This window comes from Mesoplodon densirostris, chromosome 7, assembly GCF_025265405.1.
Source record: "Mesoplodon densirostris isolate mMesDen1 chromosome 7, mMesDen1 primary haplotype, whole genome shotgun sequence".
NCBI classification, from domain to species: domain Eukaryota; kingdom Metazoa; phylum Chordata; class Mammalia; order Artiodactyla; family Ziphiidae; genus Mesoplodon; species Mesoplodon densirostris.
Genome location: NC_082667.1, coordinates 6,822,348 through 6,842,772, shown reverse-complemented (window position 1 = coordinate 6,842,772; position 20,425 = coordinate 6,822,348). Strand labels below are relative to the sequence as shown.

Below are 20,425 nucleotides of genomic sequence, written 5' to 3'. Positions count from 1 at the left end.
TACAGAGAGTCAAGAGATGAACGTAGCACAATTTTTGTCGTCCTCCTTCGTGGCTTTTCTTCTATTTAAAAATATTCCAGGAACCTAAAAACTGGAAAGCCTCAACTTCAGTCACAATCCTAGGATTTAATCTCTTACCCTTTGTGTTTTTTTCTCTGAGCCTGGACCTCTAGAGTAAGGAGGGAGAAAAGGAGTGGCCTCTTTTCCACCCGGTTAACCATGAGGATGAGGAGGGGAGGAGTTACGTTTTGCTGTTCATAAACACTAGAAGGGCTCCTCTCCAGGGCTCAAAGCCAGAGGGCCCTGCCGCTGACCCCGAGCTGCAGGGCCCAGAAGCTCCTACTGGAAGGATCAATGATAAATGACATGAGCTGGAATGAGGGATTGCATCTCAGTAGCTAGAAACCCGGCACAAGCCAGAGCATCCTGCTCGCTGGCCTCTGCGTCCCGGGTCGGAAAGCTGAGCGCCCGGAACCTTTATACGCGAGCTTTCCAGAACCCGGGCTCTATTAGGCGCTGCGCGGCGGCTTGCCGGAGCTGGTTGCCAGGGTGACGCCTGAGAAGATGGCTGCTGCGTCTTCGTCGGATTCCGACAGCGGCAGAGTTGAGAGGTGAAGGCTGGGGTCCTTGAGGCCTCTTTTCCTAACTATGTAAAGAGGGTGCCCTGGTCCCCGGGATCTGGGCTCCTGCGGTTCTCAGCAGCGCTGGCGGTCCTTGAAGGGCTCTTAGAGATCAAGTGGGGAAACTGAGGCCCAAGGAGTGAATGGGTGCGTGTGGGTGACTCGAGGTCACTCTGTGCGCCGGTGGTGGAGCCTGGACTTGGACCCAGATGTTCTATACCCCTAGTTCAGAGCTCCGTACACACCTCATTCTCAGAAATCAGCTCCGGCAAGTTTTCTTCCCCTCCCTTGGGATTCATCTTCCGCGCCCCCCGCAACTCTTTCCCTCTTCTCCCAGCAGTGAAGCCAGTTCGAAATGGCTGGATGCACACTACGACCCCATGGCCAACATCCACACCTTTTCCGCCTGCCTGCGTGAGTCTCTGGGACCAGGAACCCCGGTTCTTGGGGGACGGAGGAGTCAGATGGTTCTGTAGGGAAGCCTCTAGAATTCTGAGACCCTGGCTTATGGCTATTTTATGTTTTCCAGAGCTGGCAGATTTGCATGGGGACGGGGAGTACAAGGTAAGCATATCACCCCAGAGGTGAGACTTCCCGATGGCTCCAAAGAAGCTCAGCATAATCTAGAATTAACGTGTACTTTGAAAAAGCACATTTAGGGTTAATTTTTATTTGTAATGTGGAAAGTGAAGAGAACCTGTTGATTTCACAGTACAGGCTGCGGAAAGTAAAGCAAAGCAAAATGCTGCTGGAAATTATACTAAGATAAAGCCTCTTAATTTTGTTAACTTGAAGTAATTCTTTGCTGGAAGGGCACATCCCTTGGTTGGGGGTGGGACGTTACTCTGGAGGGAAAGTAGAAGGGAGGAGAGTGAGATTTTTATGTTTATCAAAAGGGCATAGGGACTTCCCTGGTGGTCCAGTGGTTAAGACTCCGTGCTCCCAATGCAGGGGGCCCGGGTGCGATCCCTGGTCAGGGAACTAGATCCCGCATGCCCCAACTAAAGATCCCACGTACCACAACTAAGACCCCAGTGCAGCCAAATAAATAATTTTTTTTTAAAAAAAGGGCATAGATTTTAAGATTAGCCATGAGCTAATCATTGTTGAAGCTGGATGATGGGTATTTGGGGTTTCATTATATGAGTCTCTCTACTTTTGTATATGACTGAAAATTTTCCATAATAAAAAGGTTTAATTTTAAATTTAATTTAAAATATAAAGGTAAGTAAATAAAATGTAAATAAAGAAATAAAAAATTGGGGACTTCCCTGGCAGTCCAGTGGTTAAGAGTCCACACTTCCAATGCAAGAGGCGTGGGTTCAACCTCTGGTTGGGGAACTAAGATCCCACATGCCACACAGGGCAGTCAAGAAAAAATTGAGAAAAGAAGAAAAATAGATTAAAAATTTTGAAGGCGCAGGTTTTTAAAAGGTTGAGATATATATTGGGCTAAATAAAGGAAGTTAACTCTCTTTGAGGCAGTTTCACATACATAGATATTATTTATTAGTGGGAAAATAGATTCTGAGAGGCTGAGTTTACCGAGTTTGTAAAAGGTGGCAGACCTGGGTCTGTCAGCTCAGCCCTCAGCAAGGGCAGTGAACCCACAATGGGTGTGTTATGTGGGCAGCTTGAAGGGAATCATACCCTACATGGACTGTGCAGTAGGATTTGGTGGCTTTGGCCCCCAAATTCCTATCCATAAATCATTCAACAATTCGGCAGGCATACGGTGAACCCCTTCTGCGTGTCAGGTGTTGTGCACACACTAAACTCAGAAATGAGTCAGTTCATAGTCAGAAGGAGATATAGACAATGTCCTTAATTCATCCATGATGTTGACTGAACACCTAGTGTATGCTTGGCGCTGGGCTGACAGCAGTGAAGGGTAGAGAAATCACAGATCCAATAACTAATGTGAAATGGTAATGCTTTTGTGTAATAACTTTTTCAATGGCTAGTTTGCTTACTGTCGATTCCCAGCATCTAACCCAGTGCCTGGCACAAATTAGATAATTGATAAATATTTTTGGGGTAGATGAGTGGATGCTAAAATAGAATATATGGAAAGTATTACTGGAGCACCAATGAAAGAACAGTGAATCTATCAGGACGCACTAGAGGGCAGTAACATGAACTGGTGCTGAAGGATGAATGAAGTGTCCCAAGAAGGCATGGAAGAGAGGAGGGCATTCCAGGCAGAGGGAACAGCACAAGCAGAGGCAGAGAGGCTTGGAAGTTCACAGCATATTTGGAAAGAGTAAATTTGAAATTAGAAAGTTGAGGCCAATATGAAATAAGAGTTAAGACCACTGGCTTTGGATCCAGACAGACCTAGGTTCAGGTCCTAGCTCTACCAATCACTAGCCGTGTGACTTTTACCTAACATCTCTAAGCCACGGCTTCCTCATTTGTGAAATGAGGCTAATAGTCGTACCTACCTCACAGGTTGTTGCTAGGATTAAATGAAAGGATGCATGAAGTTACTGGTGTGGCTCCTGGCACACTGTACATGCTCAGAATCCCGGCATTCTGTGGCAGCCCCCATACTGCCTGGAGCATAGCATGGATAGGGAGGTGTTAGAAAACAAGCTGGGAACCAGATCAGAGGGGCCTTGAAGGCCTCACTCAGGAGAATGGGTTTGCATGACAGCTACAGTGGCTTGGAGGGTGGAAAAGACAGGCTGAGGAGCTTGGTTCTCTTCTCTGGGTCCATAGAGCACATCCTGCTCTGCGTGATTGGTTCTGCATCTTGAGCTCTGTTCCCGTTTGGAAGCCAGGCCTCGGAGCCCAGATATGAGTTTCAGGCCCCCCACTGGCCTCAGCAACTGTTCCAGTGTCTAGAACAGTGCCTGGCATGGAGCAGGCCCTGAAGAAATGTTTACTGAACAAACAATGAAAACATCAGCTGCCACCTATTCCTCGCTAGGTTCTCTAGTTGATTATCTCATTTGATTTTCACTACAAGGGTCATATGGTAGGTATTCCCCTTTTGCACGTGGGAAAACTGTGGCTCAGGAAGTTGCATCAGTTTTCCCAAGGTCACACAGCTTGCAAGCCTTCTTGCAAAGCCTTTGCCCTTCCCCCACCCACCCATGGTGCATTGCGAGCATATATGAATGTGCACCAGCAAAAAGCTAAGCCCAAGAAGAGGGGCAGTAGGGGGGGTGGTCTTTAGACCCTGCGCCTGGAATCATCCAGCCTCTCTCTACAGCTGGTGGTGGGGGACCTTGGCCCAGGTGGGCAGCAGCCCCGCCTGAAGGTGCTTAAAGGACCCACAGTGCTGAGCGAAAGCCCGCTACCTGCCCTGCCGGCCGCTGCTGCCACCTTCCTCATGGAGCAACACGAACCCCGGACACCAGCGCTGGCACTCGCGTCAGGCCCTTGTGTGTATGTGTATAAGAATCTCAGGCCCTACTTCAAGTTCAGCCTGCCCCAGCTGCCTCCAAACCCCCTGGAACAGGACCTTTGGAACCAGGCCAAAGAGGTGAGTGACGTGCGGGACGAGAACGAGAAGGCAAAGGTGGCAGCCTTGGGGTTGTCCTCGTTCCCTGCCTGGCTCTGGTGCTCACAGGCTGTACCTTCTTCCCATGCTGGCACAGGACCGGATCGACCCCCTGACCCTGAAGGAGATGCTGGAGGGCATCCGGTGAGATCCCACTTCCCCCTTCGTATGCCTCCTACCCCTCCCTCATTCCCCCACCCCTACGCCTTCATCCCAGAGCCCGCAGTCTGACCCCCCGGCCCTGTTCCTTAACTAAACCTGCCATGATGGTCCCTCTCCTTACAGGGAGAAGGCAGAGGTGCCTTTGTCTGTACAGTCACTCAGGTAAGGGCCCTCTGGAGGGCCAGAGCTCCAGAAGCTCCCAGCGGGGAGGGAGCGGCTGTGGAGTGGCCTGGGGAGGGCAGCCAGGCCCAAGGCATGCAGGTGTCAGTGCTCTGTGTGTCCAGGTTTCTGCAGCTGGAGCTGAGTGAAATGGAGGCATTTGTGAACCAGCACAAGTCCAAGTCCATCAGGCGGCAGGTACTGCCCCTCTCTTCTTATTTCCCTAGAAAAAATATGGACAGTTTTTAAAAAAGACCATGTAACATTAGTGGTAAATTCTACAGCCAAATGCGACTCGTTTTACTTTGCAGTTACCCTTCCACATATATAGTCACAAAGCTGCAGGGCTTCTACTTTCCAGTTAACAGTGACAGCTTTTTTTTTTTTAAATAAATTTATTTATTTATTTTCATTTTAAATATTTTTTGCTGCGTTGGGTTTTTGTTGCTGCACGCGGGCTTTCTCTAGTTGCGGTGAGCGGAGGCTACTCTTCGTTGCGGTGTGCAGGCTTCTCATTGCAGTGGCTTCTCTTGTTGCGGAGCACGGGCTCTAGGCGCGCGGGCTCAGTAGTTGTGGCGCACGGGCTTAGTTGCTCCACAGCATGTGGGATCTTCCCGGACCAGGGCTTGAACCTATGTCCCCTGCACTGGCAGGCAGATTCCTAACCACTGTGCCACCAGGGAAGCCCCACAGTGACACCTTTGAATTGATATATAGTTATGTAGGTTTATATAACTTTTATCATCTTGGGGGTAAAGGTAATATATTTTCATTAGAGAAAACTTTGAAAATAAAGAGAAATATAAAGGAGAAATATAAGGGACTACACTCACTACTTAGAGGTACTCTTACCATTTTGGTACCTTTCCTTTATAAATATGCTTTTATATCCTGCTTCCCTTGAGTACATAACATTATATCTTGAGCATTAGTCTTGAAGAACTCCATTTTTAATCAAGTGGCCCCTTGATTATTTCATTGATTATTCATTATTTCATTCATAGTTTATGTAACTATTCACATGCAGGTCATTGGAGAAGAAATGTCTCCTTTTTATGCACTTCCTATTTTTCTTAGTTATGCTTTTAATGGCTTTATTGATGATCCTATTCGTTGATGAACTCCAGTGGTTCCTGACCTAGGGGTTCCTGACCCTAGCCCAGGGATGGGCTCCCATAGCTGTCCCTGCATTTCAGAAAGCCGCAGGGGAACCGGCTACTTCCTGTAGAGGCCATGTGAGCCGAACACCCTGACCAACACATATCTCAGCATTTGGCTAGCCTTAGACAATTCTGTGAGAAACATTGTTCTCTCCTGCTGAGCAGCAGCTCAGGTCCACAGTTGTCACTGTCACAGAGTACTCTTAAAATCAGGAAGTGAATTAAGTAAGTATTGCTTAAAAGATGCAGTCTTGGGGAGGCCATCGTTCCAAGTGTGTGCCATGGTTACATGATTGGGAGCCACTGACATCCATGTTTCTATAGCTTTTCTCCTTCCACTAGGCATTGAGGATCATTCCTTTTTTTTTTTATCTTAAAGATAGTCACACAATGAACAGCTTTATCCAAAGAAACATTTAGGTCCTGCTAAATTATTTCCACAGGAGAAATTCCTTAAAAAGGGATCGTCCCCTTCTGTTTTCTCTCCAGTCACAATTAGAAAAAGAACATATGCCCACTGTAGAAACTGTAGGAAAGCACAATGAAGAAATTAAACATCACCTATGATCTCATTGTCCAGAGATAACCAGTATTTGTATTTAAGGGTTTAGCTTTCCAGCATGTTTTTTTATTCATATATTTTTTTTAAACTGGGATAATACTAACATAACTTTTTTTTTTTTTTTTTTTTTTTTTTTTTCGGTACGCGGGCCTCTCACTGCTGTGGCCTCTCCCGTTGCGGAGCACAGGCTCCGGACGCGCAGGCTCAGCGGCCATGGCTCACGGGCCCAGCCGCTGTGCGGCATGTGGGATCTTCCCGGACCGGGGCACGAACCTGTGTCCCCTGCATTGGCAGGCGGACTCTCAACCACTGCGCCACCAGGGAAGCCCCCTAACATAACTTTTTACCTGTGTTTTCTCTTAATACGTTAGAAGCATCCTCCCTGTCATTGAGTCTTCTTGTAAAATGTGATTTTTGTAAATGACTGCATGGGTTTTTTATTATACAGATAGTTTATGATTGACTTAGACAATCCTCTTTTGTTAGAAGGTTAGGTTTGTTGCAGTAAACACCTTTGTACATAAATCTTCTGTCACATCTCTGATACTCTTCCTCCTCCTTTGCCCTCTTTCTTCCTGGGGCGTCCTGGGAGTATCCGGGGGGGATGGTGTGAGGGGAGCTACTGCGTGACCCCTGGAGTCCCTCTGCAGACGGTCATCACCACCATGACCACCTTAAAGAAGAACCTGGCTGACGAGGACGCTGTGTCCTGCCTGGTGCTGGGCACTGAGAACAAGGAGCTCCTGGTGCTGGACCCAGAGGCCTTCACTGTTTTGGCCAAGGTCAGTGTGGGGCCTGGCCGTGGGCACACCCGTGGCCCAGGCTCCATTCCCTCCCCTGTTCCCCAATATCTCCTGCCCTCCAGTTAGTTCTTGGTAATATGTGTTCATTGTAGAAAATTATAAAATGTAGATAAGCGTAAAGAAAGAGATATAGGGACCTGCCTGGTGGTCCAGTGGTTAAGACTCTGTGTTTCCACTGCAGGGGGCACGGGTTCAAGCCCTGGTCGGGGAACTAAGATCCCACATGCCATGTGATGGGGCCAAAAAAAAAAAAAAGAAAAAAGAAAAAGATATATATCCCCAAATCCCACCACCCACAGATAAGTCTTTGGCATAAGTCTTTCCAGATATTTTCATATTTAGACACAGATATATAACTTTACATAATTTTTTTTTTTTACAAATATGGCCTCGTGGTATAGGATCATGTAAGCTACTGTTTTCATGTAGCAGAAGCTTATCAATATCTTTCTGTATCTATATAAAACCACATCAGCCTTTGCAAAGGCCACACAACATCGATTATATAGATGTACCCTGTCACCTGTTGTACATTTGTTTGCAGTTTTTTGCTATTATTAACACCACCTCAGTGGGCTTCCTTGCCCAAACATCTTTGCGTGCTTATCTAAATGCTTCCTTACGCTACATTCCTAGAAGTGGCCTAGTTTAGTCAAAGGGCTACATGTTGCCGAGTTTCCTTCCAGAAAAATTGTACAAGTTTAAACTGTGACCAGCAGGGTGTGAATGAGGAGATTGGGACTTGGAGGAATTACTTCAGGTCGGGGAAGGGCTGGGGCTCCAGGGAAATCCGGATGTTTGAGTCTCTTCTTTGCAGATGAGCCTACCCAGCGTCCCCGTCTTCCTGGAGGTTTCTGGCCAGTTCGATGTGGAGTTCCGTCTTGCTGCTGCCTGCCGCAACGGGAACATCTATATGCTGAGAAGGTAACCACATCGTGGTCTCTGGGGCCAGAGGAACATCTCAGAAACCTGGTGGTCTTGAGGGCTTGTAAGATGAGCAGGGGGCTTTGGGGCTGGAATGTGGGAATGGAAAGAGCTGAGAACTTCATATAGGAGGCAGAGCCCTGAGCACAGGGGACATGTGGAGGCTTGTCCGATGGGGCCTGGCAAAGTGAGAGACTGGGCTGGGTGGCCGTAACACAAGTGATGCAATCAGATATTAGAAGAAATAAAAATAGTCTCTCATATTTGTTCTGTTGCTTTTATAGATATGTGAAATTTCTTTATGCATTAGTTTGATATTTCTCAACAGTCGTTTTTTTTTAATTCAAGAAATGTTTTTGAGCACCTACTATGTATTAAGCATTTTATAACGTATTGGGGATATATTGATGAACAAAACATTAACAAAGTCCCTGCCCTTGTGGGAAGATAGATATTAAAGTCAACAAACCAAGATAATATTGTAAACTGGATGCATGCTATGGAGGAAAAATATAGGCTCAGTGGGAAAAAATAATGGGGTCAGGGTGATCAGCGAATGCCTGTCTGGGGAGATGACTTGAAGATTAAGAAGGAGCCAGTTGTTCAAAAAGTGAAGCAAGGGCTTCCCTGGTGGCACAGTGGTTGAGAGTCTGCCTGCCGATGCAGGGGACACGGGTTCGTGTCCCGGTCTGGGAAGATGCCACATGCCGCGGAGCGGCTGGGCCTGTGAGCCATGGCCGCTGAGCCTGTGCATCCAGAGCCTGTGCTCTGCAAAAGTGAAGCAAGAGTGTTACAGGCAGAGGAAATTTAAGCGAACTCTAGGTGGGAAAGACTTTGTCTTGTCCCACTCAAGCTTGGTGGCAAGACATGACGTAGAGACCAGGGTCGGCTCATGCAGGACCTGGTGGGACGTGGTAAAGATTTTGGATTTTATCCGAAGCACAGTAGAAAACTATCATGGGGTTTTACTCAGAAGAATGACATGACCCGTTTACATTTTTTAAAGATTACCGTGCTGGGTGGAGGGTAGATTGGAAGGAGTCCCGGAGACCAGTGGGGAAGCTCTCAGACGAGTCATCAGGTGGGAGATGACTCTGGCTCAGACTTAAGAAAGGTGGGCTAGAGCCTGTGATGGACAGACAGGAATTATCCCTACTTTCTGGATAAGAGAAATTAAGACTCAGAGTCCAGGAAACTGAGAACTGTGCATTTACACAGAGTAAACTCCTCATGCTTTTCTGATAAATTACTAAACTGCGTCGGTCCATCACTTTGTCTAACCTGCGGTACGCTCACTGTAAACTGGTAAATGCCAGGTTATCACACAAATTACTGTGGTAAAGTTGAGAGGAAGACTAGGAGGGAAGACACACTTCCTGTTATCCAAGGTCATGCAGCTACTAAGTCATAGAGGTGGAACTAATACTGCAGTCATCTGCTTGTGGGCCAAGGTTCCTGCCAGGATAGTCTGTGGGGCTTGGAAAGAGGAGGGTCAGCCGGGGAAGGAGAGAGGGTTCCTCTGGGGCTGGGAGAGTGTCTTTATTCCACAGAGACTCCAAGCGCCCCAAGTACTGCATCGAGCTGAGTGCCCAGCCTGTGGGGCTTGTCCGGGTTCACAAGGTCCTGGTGGTGGGCAGCAACCAAGACAGCCTGCTTGGCTTCACCCACAAGGTGTGGCCTCTGGGCAAGCCCCAGCCCCAGCCCCTCCACCCGTGCCTCCTTAGTCCCCCTCAGCAGGCGAGCCCTTCTGGCCTTCCCTTCCCAGCAACTCCAGCCACCCCTTCTTTCCACTCTTAAGCCCTGAGCTCCCTGCAGACACTTAGCCGTCCCCCGTCCCCCCCGCAGGGTAAGAGGCTGTGGACGGTGCAGATGCCCGCGGCCATCCTGACCATGAACCTCCTGGAGCAGCGCTCCCGGGGCCTGCAGGCCGTCATGGCCGGACTGGCCAACGGAGAGGTCCGCATCTACCGCGACAAGGCCCTGCTCAGCGTCGTCCACACGCCGGTGAGCTGCTGCCTCCTCCTCGCCCCGCTCCCCGCTGTGGGGCCCCTTAGCTGCCTCTCCTGACCCCACTCCAGCTGCCACCCTTAGCTTCTGATGCATTTTGAAAACATTCGTTGAGCATCCCGTATGCACAACTCACTGTATTAGAAGGATAAATCAGTGACTGAATCCTTACTGTCGGGGAACTTACAGTCTGAAGTGATAGCCAGCTAGAGACACAGCCGATTCAAATACAAGGCAGACTAAAGCAGAGTAAAGCACTGAAAAAGCACAGAGGCAGCCTAGTGACTGGGGGTGGTGGTGAAGGGGGACGGAACTCAGGAGCCATTTCACAGGGCAAATCACAATTCAGCTGGGCCTCGAAGCAGTCTGCCTCGATAAATGGAGTGGATAAATGGAGATAGAATATTCCAGACTGGAAATAACATGAACAAAGGTTGAGAGGCATGAGTGTTCTTTAAAGGAATCCAGGTAGTTTGATGAATCTGGACCAGAGTTCTTCAAACAAAATCAATTTAATAGGCCAGCAACAGAACCAGAAAAAAGAAGTTCAGAATATATCACATGGGAAACTTTGTGTACCTGTATGTATAAAATGTCGTATGTCACAATGTAAAATTGGAAAGCAGCTGGTTTGGACCAGGCTGCTGGGAGGGCAGGCGGTGTGGTATGTGGGTTGGGGAAAGGGCAGGGAGAGAACTGATAGAAAAGGCAGGTTGGCGTCAGATGCGGAAGGCCTTGAATGTCCTGACAAGGAGGGCAAAAGCCAGTGGAGGTTTTTCAGCGGGGAGTAGGCGTGGTCATATTTGTATTTTTGAAAGGCAGCAGAGGCAGCAGTGTGAAAGACACTGGGGAGGAAGACTAGGCTGGGAGACCTCTTAGAAAGCTGACCCCAGAGCCAGCGAGGTTCAGTCTGGAACTGTGGCCACAGCAGTGAGGAGGGAGGGGGCTGGGATTAGAGGCAGCGTGGCTCCAGGCCTCGACTTACATCTCACCTCTTATATCATGTCTGGGGTCTCCCAGCCTTATCCCCCTCCCCCCAGTCTTGCTCTCCTCACTGAGTCATTTTCCCAGCTAAACTCTGACATTGCCACCGTAGGATGCAGTGACCAGCCTTTGCTTTGGCCGCTACGGGCGGGAAGATCACACCCTCATCATGACTACACGAGGTGAGGCGAGTCAGGCCTGGCAGGGGTTTTAAAGTTGGGAGTCAGTGAGATAGGCCAGATCCTGGGAAAGAAGAGGAGGCGGATGTGGAACATGGGTGGGCCTGGGTTTGGAAAGCAGGGCTTGCAGACACATGTCCTTTCTGGGCTGGGCCTTCACTGGGGACAGCTCACCAGCAGTCTGATGTCACTACCTGGGGGCCAGGCCCTGGCTGTATCTCCAGTTCACCCCAGTATCTGCCACAACGCCAGGAACATCACAGTGGTCAATAAATAACTGTTAGGGAATTCCCTGGCGGTCCAGTGGTTAGGGCTCTGCGCTTCCACTACAGGGGACCTGGGTTCAGTCCCTGGTCAGGGAAGTAAGATCCCGCAAGCAGAGTGGCGCAGCCAAAAATAAACAGACAAACAAGTAAATCAGCTGCTAAATGAATGAATTAATTAATAGTAGGACACACTTCCTTCCTTCCAGTCAGAGTCTCAGCAGGAAGACTGAAATGTGTCAATATGAGACAGACTGTTTGGGAAGAAAGAATGGGAATGAATGTAGGGTAGAACTGGGGAGGACAAATCTGCTTCTGTCTGTCCTCCTCCCTAGGTGGTGGCCTGATTATCAAGATCCTGAAGCGCACAGCAGTGTTTGTGGACGGGGGAGGTGAAGCAGGTCCCCCACCAGCCCAGGCCATGAAACTCAACATGCCCCGAAAGACCCGGCTTTATGTGGATCAGACACTGCGAGAGCGGGAAGCCGGCACCGGTGAGATTCAGGCTGGCTCCTTCCTGTTCCTCCTCCCTTGCGCCAAGGCAGCAGGAACTGGGTGAATGCCACCTGGGTGCCCTGAGCAGTGGGAGGAGACCTGGGTGAACCGGGTGGGTCTCATGCCTCTGGAAGCCCAGAGACAGCCTAGGAGGTACACCCTGCCAACAAAGAGCTACAGCTCAAGGTGGAAGGTGCTGTGGGTGAGGGCGGGAGCCCTTAGAATTCAAGGAGGGAGCAGCCACTTCTAGATGGAGGAATTCTCATGAGAGAAGTAGAATCTGATCGAGGTTCTTCCTTAACCTATTTGATTTTCCTGCTCTCTTTGTTCATTCATTCCCTTAATACCTATGATTATGCCAGGCCTTGTGCCAGGCGCCTAGAATCAGGCCAGTCCCTACCTAAAGAGCTCAGTAGACCTTGCTAACTTCATGTTGCATGACAGGTGTAGAATAAGTCTCTGCAGAGGGCTGTTGAGACACACAAGGGAGTGTGTTTGCCTGGGAGCCTGGGAAAGGCTTCAGAGAGAGATGATATTGGATTTGACCCTAAAAGATGATTATAAGCCTACCTGCCAGAGAGGGAGAGGGGAGGGCGATTTAGGCAGAGGCTTGGGAAAAGGCACAGGGCCCTACCTGGATCTAAGCAGCATCTGCCATGTAGCTGCGGGTGCAGTGCAGGAAGGCTCAGTGGCCAGTGGGGAGGCTGGAAAAGCAGGTCAGCTGGCTCCGAAAGGGTCTGGAATGTAAAGTTAAGATGTGTTGGTTTATTCCGTGTAGTGGAGAGATGGGAAAGATGTTAAGCAGAAAAATACAGTAACTCAACCCCCTCTGTCTTTGAAAGGAATCTGGCTTACAGTTTAAAGGATAAATTACAGGATAAAAAAAATAGCTAGCAGCCTGTTGTAGCCTAGAGAACCCAAGGGAAGCAATTGATATATTAGAGAAGTAATTAGGAAGTTCTCTAAGGCATAATGAAAATAGCAAGAATCAATAGCGTTTGTATATACCAACAGTATCCAGTTAGAAAAGAGAAAGTTTCCATTCACAATAGCAAAGAAATCCTTAGACGTAAACTTAACAAGAAAACATACAAAGTCTAATAAAGAAAATTATAAAACTGCTTTAAAGAACAGGAAAGACCACCTGAATATTTAAATGACGAGACTTACCAAGTCTCAGGGTAGTAAGAGCTAAAGTTGTAAAGCTGTTGATTAGTTAACAGCTTCTGAAATTAATCTAGAAACATAGCAAAGTTACAGTTAAAATCCCAATGGGTTTTATTTTGAGGACTTGACCAGTTGATTCTAAGAGTAAATCTAAGAAGTTTGGGGAAAATAAGAATGAGGAGACTCAGCCTATCAGATAGCAGAATGAACTAGGAAGCTGTAGGAATTAGCAGCTGTGGCATCAGTATGGGATTTGATACAGCTCAGTGGCACGTTTAGGAAGTCCAGAAACAGACCCTCGTACACGTGGAAAGTCAGTATATGATAGAGGTGTCGTTTCACATTAGTGGGGGAAGGAGAGACTCCAAAAAACATAATTAGGACAACTTGTTTCTAGAAAAAAAGTTAGAACTCTCATACCAAACACAGAAGTTAATTCTGGGTAAATTAAAAATAAACTGTGAAAGTATTCGAGGAAAAAGGAAAGAGGAAAGGATGGGGCAACATAAACATGAAAGCTTCTGAATGGCAGGAGGGTCCTCGCAGGCACAAGGAGCAAGGACAGACTGGCCGACCGAGGTGCTCAGTCTGGAAACGGGGGACAGTGGGATGGAGGGGAGGGAGCGGGCTCTGGAGACGCCTTGAGGAAGACTCATCCGACCTTGGCAAATGGTTAGCTGTGAGGGGTGAACCTGGGTGACTTGATGGATGGGGATGCAGTGACGGAGTTAGGGAAATGAGGTTGGTTCCGCAGCGTTGAGCTCCAGGGGTTGATGGGACGTCCAGGTGGAGGTGCCCATCAGGCAGTTAGAAGCAGCAGGCAGGCCGGGCGCCGAGCTGCCCAAGATGAGTGCACAGTACCAGGTGCAGACGCGGGCCGGGCCCTGATGCGCCCCTGCCCTCAGGAGCTCGCGGTTGTTCCTCTTTGGGGTGGTCACAGCCGGGGCAGGACATGGATGGGGCAGCGAGGAAGACAGAGGATGAGAAGAAGACCAGGGACAAAACTCAAGGGAACCCCAGCCCTTACTAGAAGGAGCCAGCATAGGAGGCTGAGGCTGTGTGGGCAGCCAGGTGGCGGGAGAACCGGGAAGGAGGAGCAGGGAGTGGTCCGCAGCGTCCAGTGTCACCAGAGGCTGGCTGTGGGACCTCAGTCCTCCTGTTGCCCACGTTCCCAGCCTCTGCCCACTGTGCCTTCCTCTTGCACTCTCCCCACGGCCGCCTGAGCAGGAGCGCCCTCTCCCCCGGCCCTGCCCCCTCCTCCCGCCTCACGTCCAGCATCGGCCCTTTGTGTGCCTCCTCAGCCATGCACCGGACCTTCCAGGCAGACCTCTACCTGCTGCGCCTCCGGGCCGCCCGTGCCTACGCGCAGGCCCTCGAGTCCAGCCTGAGCCCCGTGTCTGCGACGGCGCGGGAGCCGCTCAAGCTGCACGCTGTGGTGAGCACCCACGTGGCGGGGGGCATCAGGCCACCTCAGGGCCAGAAGGGCAGAGGTCAGGGCTGGGCGGGCACCCCTTGGCCCCGGAGCGGATCCCAAGGCAACTAGGCCCCGTGCCCCTTCTCACCCTCCCACAGGCCCAGGGCCTAGGTCTCACGTCCTCCTCTGTGAGAGCGCTCCCACCTTCCCTTTCCTGTGCCACCTCTTCCCCTTGGCTGGCCGCAGAGTGGGGCACGCTTTCCAGCCCCCTTATTCCATGCGGTGCCTCAGATGAGCCCCCAGACTTGGGGCAGGGCACACAGGTAGTCACCTTGGGATGTTTCTTCCCAGGAGCCTGGAGGGACTCTTACAGCTGTGGTACAGGGAAGAAACCTGTTCATTTCGGTAACTGCCGGCAGCCCAAGGAGTTTGGACTGCCCGGTACTGGGAAGGGGCCCTCCTGAGACTTACACCGGCACGAGGAGGATGAGGGCCCCTTGTACTCAGACACAAGTGACCTCAAGGTCGTCAGGGCTCCAGCCGGCTCTGAATGGGTCCCTGAGGTGTGCTGTCTGATCCAGTTGGGCTTCTGATACCTCTTTCCCTAAAGAAAGTGGATAGATACAGAGAGGAAGCGGCTGCAGAGCAGTCGAGGGTAAGAGGGAGGAAAGTGAAATCCTTGCAGCCACCAGAGGACGAGAGGAGGAGGTGGGCCAGGCCCTGCGAAGAGCGGGGTGGGGCAGGCGCGGACACACGTGGGAGCCAGGGCCGGCTTCCCCAGGCCAGCTGTGCCTCCGACCAGCTTGCTGAGTGGTCTCGGTTGAGCCCCTTCTCCGCTCTGGGCTTTTGCTCATCCCTTGCACGCGGAGCCAAGCTTCTGAGCTCCGTGCCTTTTGAGGGGCGGATGGACGGTGCGTTAGAGGGGTTCAAGGAAGGTGACTTGAGAGCACTGATGGGGGGGCGGGCGGGCAGGGCCGGGGTAGGCCGTATTCGGCCCCCAAGGCCACTAGGTCCTACAGGCTTTCTCCCCACCCCACCCTCTGCACAGGTTCAGGGCCTGGGCCCCACCTTTAAGCTCACCCTTCACCTGCAGAACACCTCAACAGCCCGACCCATCCTGGGGCTGCTGGTCTGCTTCCTGTACAACGAGGGGCTCTATGCTCTGCCCCGGGCCTTCTTCAAGGTACTGGACCCACCTTACTGAGACCTGGAGTGAGAAAGTGTGGGCGGGGCCGGATTAGATGTCCGCAGGTCAGAGGTGAGGGAGCTGGCAAGTGGCTACAGCCACAGACCAGACTAGGGTGCAGCAGGTGCCCTGGGGAGAGCCCCCGAGACCTGCCTCAGCTGCTTTTCTCCCAGCCTGTGAGAGGTCTCAGGGAGGCACACCGAAGGTTCTGGGAGAACAGTGAGAGTTCAGGTCTCACTGGTGCTGCCCTCAGAAGTCTGTTGGTGCTCTGGGGTCCCAGAGCCCACCCTGTTTTCCAGCCACTCCTGCAGCAGGAATGGGAGCCCCAAGGAGACTCTTCCAGAGTGAAGAGCCTGGTTTCCCCCCAGGTCCAGGTTTGACCCTAAGTTAGGAGGACCAGAAACTGAGAAAGACTTCGGGATGTGAAAGAAATAGCCCTGGACTTGGTTGGAGGTTTAGGTTTAGGGACTTCTCTGGTGGCCCAGTGGATAAGACTCCACGTTTCCCCTACAGGGGGCACGGGTTTGATCCCTGGTCAGGGAACTAAGATCCCACCTGCTGTGCGGTGTGGCCAAAACGAAAAAAAAAAAAAAAAAAAAGGTTTAGCTTTAATTAGGGACATGCATGCAGCCCTGCGGCATTCACTCCCCCCACTGAGCCCACATCCTCCTCAAACGGGCTTGTCATCCCTGCCCACCCTGCCAGGGCACACTGAAGTTCAGCTGGGACAACAGGTATGAGAGTGCTTTGGAATCTACCAAACACCGTGTAGGCGTGAGGGCTGACTTCCTTACCTCTTTGTCCCCAAACTTAGGTCCCCTTGCTGGTGCCAGGGCTCAACTACCCTCTAGAGACCTTTGTGGAGAGTCTTAGTGACAAGGGCATCTCAGACATTATCAAGGTAGGTTGCCTGTTGGTACTAGTTGGGGAGGTCAGTGTGAGTGAGTGCGGACAAGGCCCCCGGGTGGTTGCCAGGACAGGGTGGGTGTCTGCCCAGTAGAGGCCTCCCAGCCTCCCCCTCCCCTTTGACAGAGCCCTGCACTAGGGCCAGTGAAGACCAGACCGTGCTTGGCCTTTGCAGGAGCAGGGGTAAAGGGGGAATCCCCCCTACTACCTTGGTCACCTTCTCCATAGGTGCTGGTGCTCCGAGAAGGCCAGAGCGCACCCCTGCTCAGCGCCCATATCAACATGCCTGTGAGTGAGGGACTGGCAGCTGCCTGATGCCTGATCCCGTGTTAAAGCCCCTGTGGAATCAGGACCAGGGAGATCCAGCCCCTTCCACTGAGCCGGGCAGAGTCCACAGCCCCAGGCCCACTCCAGTGCAGCAGTGTGCTGGGCGACAGCCTCCCTCTCCTCTCCTAGTGCCCCTTTCTCACCACCCTGACCACTGGGTGACCTGTAGCAGCAGATCAGTGAGTCCCCAGGAGGCTGGGCTCTGTCCTCCTCAGGGAAACCCAGGCGTTGGCCCTTTGGGCTCTCTCTTCCCCCCACTTTTCCCCAGAAACCACTCCCAGGTCCGAAGGCAGAGTTCTGAAGTGCTCAAGGTGAGATGAGGGCATAGGCCCAGCCTCCTCGTCTGCCGCTTCCCTTAGGCATGTCACTCTGCTGCTGCTGCAGAATTGGCTGGGGCCTTGCCTGAGACAATCAGAGGCTTTTCTTGGGTGAGACTGAGCCCCCTGTTGCTCCCTGGGGTTCCAGAGGCTTGGCTCCTCCCAGCTCAGCTTGCAGGCAAAACACATGCTCTGATCTCCCCTCGTGAGCTCAGCAGGGGGCCCCTCTTTCTAGTCAGGGGGCCCCAGGAATAGCTGCCTTCCCACAGGAAGTCTTGGGCTCAGCCAAGGTCTCAGGCCTGTGATGCTCCATGAAGATCACCAAGGGAGAAGCTGCTGCCGGGGTGCAGAGAGTGCCGTGCAGGAGCTAGTGGCCCCAGCCCCCCAACCAGGCTTCTGAAGACCACACAGCTGCTGCTCCTGACTTGGATGCTCGTGCCCAGAAAGCATCCCAGGAGAGGAAGGCTCAGCTAGACAGAGCAGAGGTGGGGCCGTGGCACACAGGAGGGGCGTCTCTGGGGTCCCGGGGAGGGGGTTTGGGAGGCAGAAGCCTAGAACTGCCAGTCAAGATGCTCTTCTCTGCCCCGGAGCCCAGATGGGTCAGGTGAGTGGCAAGTTCACTGGGCAGTGGCCATAGTGTGAGAGACTCACTGGAAAGGCATGGACCATAGGTGTTGAGTCAGGTTGAAGATTGAATGAAGGTACGTGTTTAGACCTTAAGCATTAGAGACCCACAGTCCGGGCCCTTGGTGCTTCCTGGAGCCCCCTGGCTAGTCTGCCTGGCCCGCCTCACAGCCTTCTTTTGAGTTAGCGCTACCAGGGCCACCCTGAGCCATTTGTGAGCCAGGAACCCTACTGCCTGAGGAAGGACCTATATCTTCTGTCTGACCAGGTACAGCCTAGCATGTGGCAGACAGCTCAGGCTTGTGGGAAGTACCCAAATCCCTGTGTGTTTCAGTTTCCCCAAGTGTAAAATGAGGCAGTTTGACCAGATTCAGCTCTAACATTCCTACAGTTGGCAGCCCCTCTAGAGGAAACAAGGAGTCAACTCCAGAAAGGGGGTACTTGACGGGACTAAGTGCAGAGCTTTTGCTCTTGAGACTAAGGGCCCCAAGCTGATTGATTCTGCCGGGCAACAGCCTCTGTGCCGGAGACAGTGAGGGACAGCCCACAGTCACCCCCTGTCCTCCCCAGGGAATGCATTCTGGGGCCAGGTTAAGAGAAGCAAGGGGACTGGACCAGAGAAAGAGCCCCATCCCCCTCCTCTCTGCACAGTCCAGCCACTCGCAAACAAGCCAACTGGATCAGGGTGGTCTAGACTTTCTAGATCAAGCTGACTGAGGCACAGCTGGAATAAGCAGGAGGTTTCGTCTGGAAACAGAAAGACAGGTAGAGCGAGTGTCGCTGTCAGTCAGAGAGATTTCAGCTTAACCTGAAGAGTCTCCTGAGAGAGCTTATTCTGATAAGGGCCTGCCCTAGCAGGTATTGGGCCCCTTGTCACTGGAGCTGTGTCACTGGGGCTGGGCCAGATGACCTCACAATCCCTTTCACCCCAGTGAAGTGATGAACTGTGTGAACTCGGAACAAAGAAGTCTGATCTGGGTTCAACTCAGTTATTCATGATGATGAAAGTGGAGAAACTATTCCTAAGCCCAACCTAACGTGAATTTATATGATGTAATACAATGTACCTATTATTAAAAAATATGTGAATTGTACTGGTCTGGACAGTGTAAATAAAGCAATACAAAGCAAGAAACTGTGCATGATACCTAATGCCCTCACCAGTTAGAGCTCCAAGAAACTGTACATTAAGGATGAGGAGAGTGGTGCCTTCTTTTTTTTTTTTAAGTATCTAAAAACATGTACCTACTTAGTACTATGGAATTCGGTAGTTTATAACAAGAAAACAGCCTCTCAGGAATTTCCTGGCAGTCTAGCAGTTAGGACTCGCGCTTTCACTGCAGCGGCCCGTGTTCAATCCCTGGTCAGGGAACTAAGATCCTGCAAGCCTCTCTCCATTCCCCAGTACTGCTCCCATGCTACAATTCTCTTAGCTATTCTTTAAATATGTTTATGCTTAGACATTATTTCTTGGCTCCCTATCGTAATAGGTGAGGCTTATAGCTCTCTTGTGGGAGCACCCTGCCCTCTCCTTTTCTCCCCAGTTTTTAGGTAAATCCATACTCACTGTTTGGATTACTGTGTGAAAGTTATCTACTTACTACAGAGCCAAGAATTGGGCTATAATTAAATTACCTTTTTTTGTGTACTTATTTTTCATGGAGTTAATAATTGCCCTGTTTTCTTCATTTGCTTAGTTTTCTGTATTATACCGATCACTAATTCTTCCTCCTCCCGTCTGACGGTTCCTCTCTTCTGTACACTTCTGTTCATCCCCTGCCTAAGTGAATGTTGTTGGCTCTCTAGAACTGCAGCGAGCACTTCTCCTGGGAATTCTGTTTGCCATGTTCTGGGCTAGATTCCCTAATTCCTGGACCCCATGTCTTTTTTCATAATTCTTCCATTTTTGGTCAGGGAACTAAGATCCCACATGCTTCATGGCATGGCCAAATAATAATAATTTGAAAAAAAAACTTGGGCTTCCCTGGTGGCATAATGGTTAGGAATCTGCCTGCCGATGCAGGGGACATGGGTTCGAGCCCTGATCCGGGAAGGTCCCACATGCCACAGAGCAACTAAGCCCGTGTGCCACAACTACTGAGCCTACACTCTAGAACCCGCGAGCCACAACTATCGAAGCCCGCACACCTAGAGCCTGTGCTCCGCAACAAGAGAAGCCACCGCAATGAGAAGCCCGCACGCTGCAACAAAGAGTAGCCCCCACTCACCACAGCTGGAGAAAGCCCGTGGGCAGCAACAAAGACCCAACGCAGCCAAAAATAAATAAATAAATAATCGATCAAACAAATAAATAAATAAATAATTTTTAAAAAAAACTTAAAATGTACGACAGCAAGAGTATATAAAATGAGCAGGCAAACTTGAAAAAGAACCAAACAACCTCTAGAAATGAAAAATAAAACATTTGACACATAAAACTCGATGAGTTGGTACAACCACTAAAAACAAACAAAAACCAAAAAAACTTCAATAGATTGGTTTAGCAGTTGATGAAAGACTTAATTGGAAGATAGATTTGTGGAAATTATTCAGAATGCCAGAAACAGAGAAAATAGGAGCTATTAAGAGACAAGGAGGGGGACTTCCCTGGTGGTCCAGTGGCTAAGACTCTGTGCTCCCAATGCAGGGGCCTAGGTT

General features: G+C 50.6%; 1 protein-coding gene and 1 pseudogene across 3 annotated transcripts; both read left to right on the top strand.

The window, feature by feature from the left end:
- The first annotated feature begins 539 nt into the window (after window positions 1-539).
- Window positions 540-17,437, top strand: BBS1 (Bardet-Biedl syndrome 1). 3 transcript variants are annotated; one of them, XM_060105525.1, is made up of 17 exons: window positions 540-611; window positions 958-1,034; window positions 1,150-1,184; window positions 3,838-4,110; window positions 4,226-4,272; window positions 4,414-4,452; window positions 4,575-4,647; window positions 6,822-6,953; window positions 7,792-7,898; window positions 9,449-9,569; window positions 9,744-9,902; window positions 11,002-11,071; window positions 11,667-11,825; window positions 14,295-14,428; window positions 15,456-15,590; window positions 16,408-16,494; window positions 16,728-17,437. In XM_060105525.1, the coding sequence occupies exons 1-17, from the start codon at window positions 565-567 to the stop codon at window positions 16,812-16,814; spliced, it is 1,782 nt and encodes a 593-aa protein (XP_059961508.1). In that variant the 5' UTR covers window positions 540-564; the 3' UTR covers window positions 16,815-17,437. The 3 variants fall into 3 exon arrangements, with proteins under 3 accessions (XP_059961508.1, XP_059961510.1, XP_059961509.1); XM_060105526.1 differs by having other exon boundaries at window positions 543-611; window positions 961-1,034; XM_060105527.1 differs by lacking the exon at window positions 6,822-6,953.
- Window positions 16,814-18,890, top strand: LOC132494088 (uncharacterized; annotated as a pseudogene).
- Window positions 18,891-20,425: the final 1,535 nt, after the last annotated feature.

What these genes read in the sequence shown, in the direction of transcription:
- BBS1 (XM_060105525.1), top strand. Translation starts at nt 565, where the DNA reads ATGGCTGCTGCGTCTTCGTCGGATTCCGACAGCGGCAGAGTTGAGAG. An exon ending in ATGGGGACGGGGAGTACAAG is followed by an intron (nt 1,185 to 3,837) that starts GTAAGCATATCA and finishes CTCTCTCTACAG; the next exon opens with CTGGTGGTGGGGGACCTTGG. An exon ending in AACATCTATATGCTGAGAAG is followed by an intron (nt 7,899 to 9,448) that starts GTAACCACATCG and finishes TTTATTCCACAG; the next exon opens with AGACTCCAAGCGCCCCAAGT.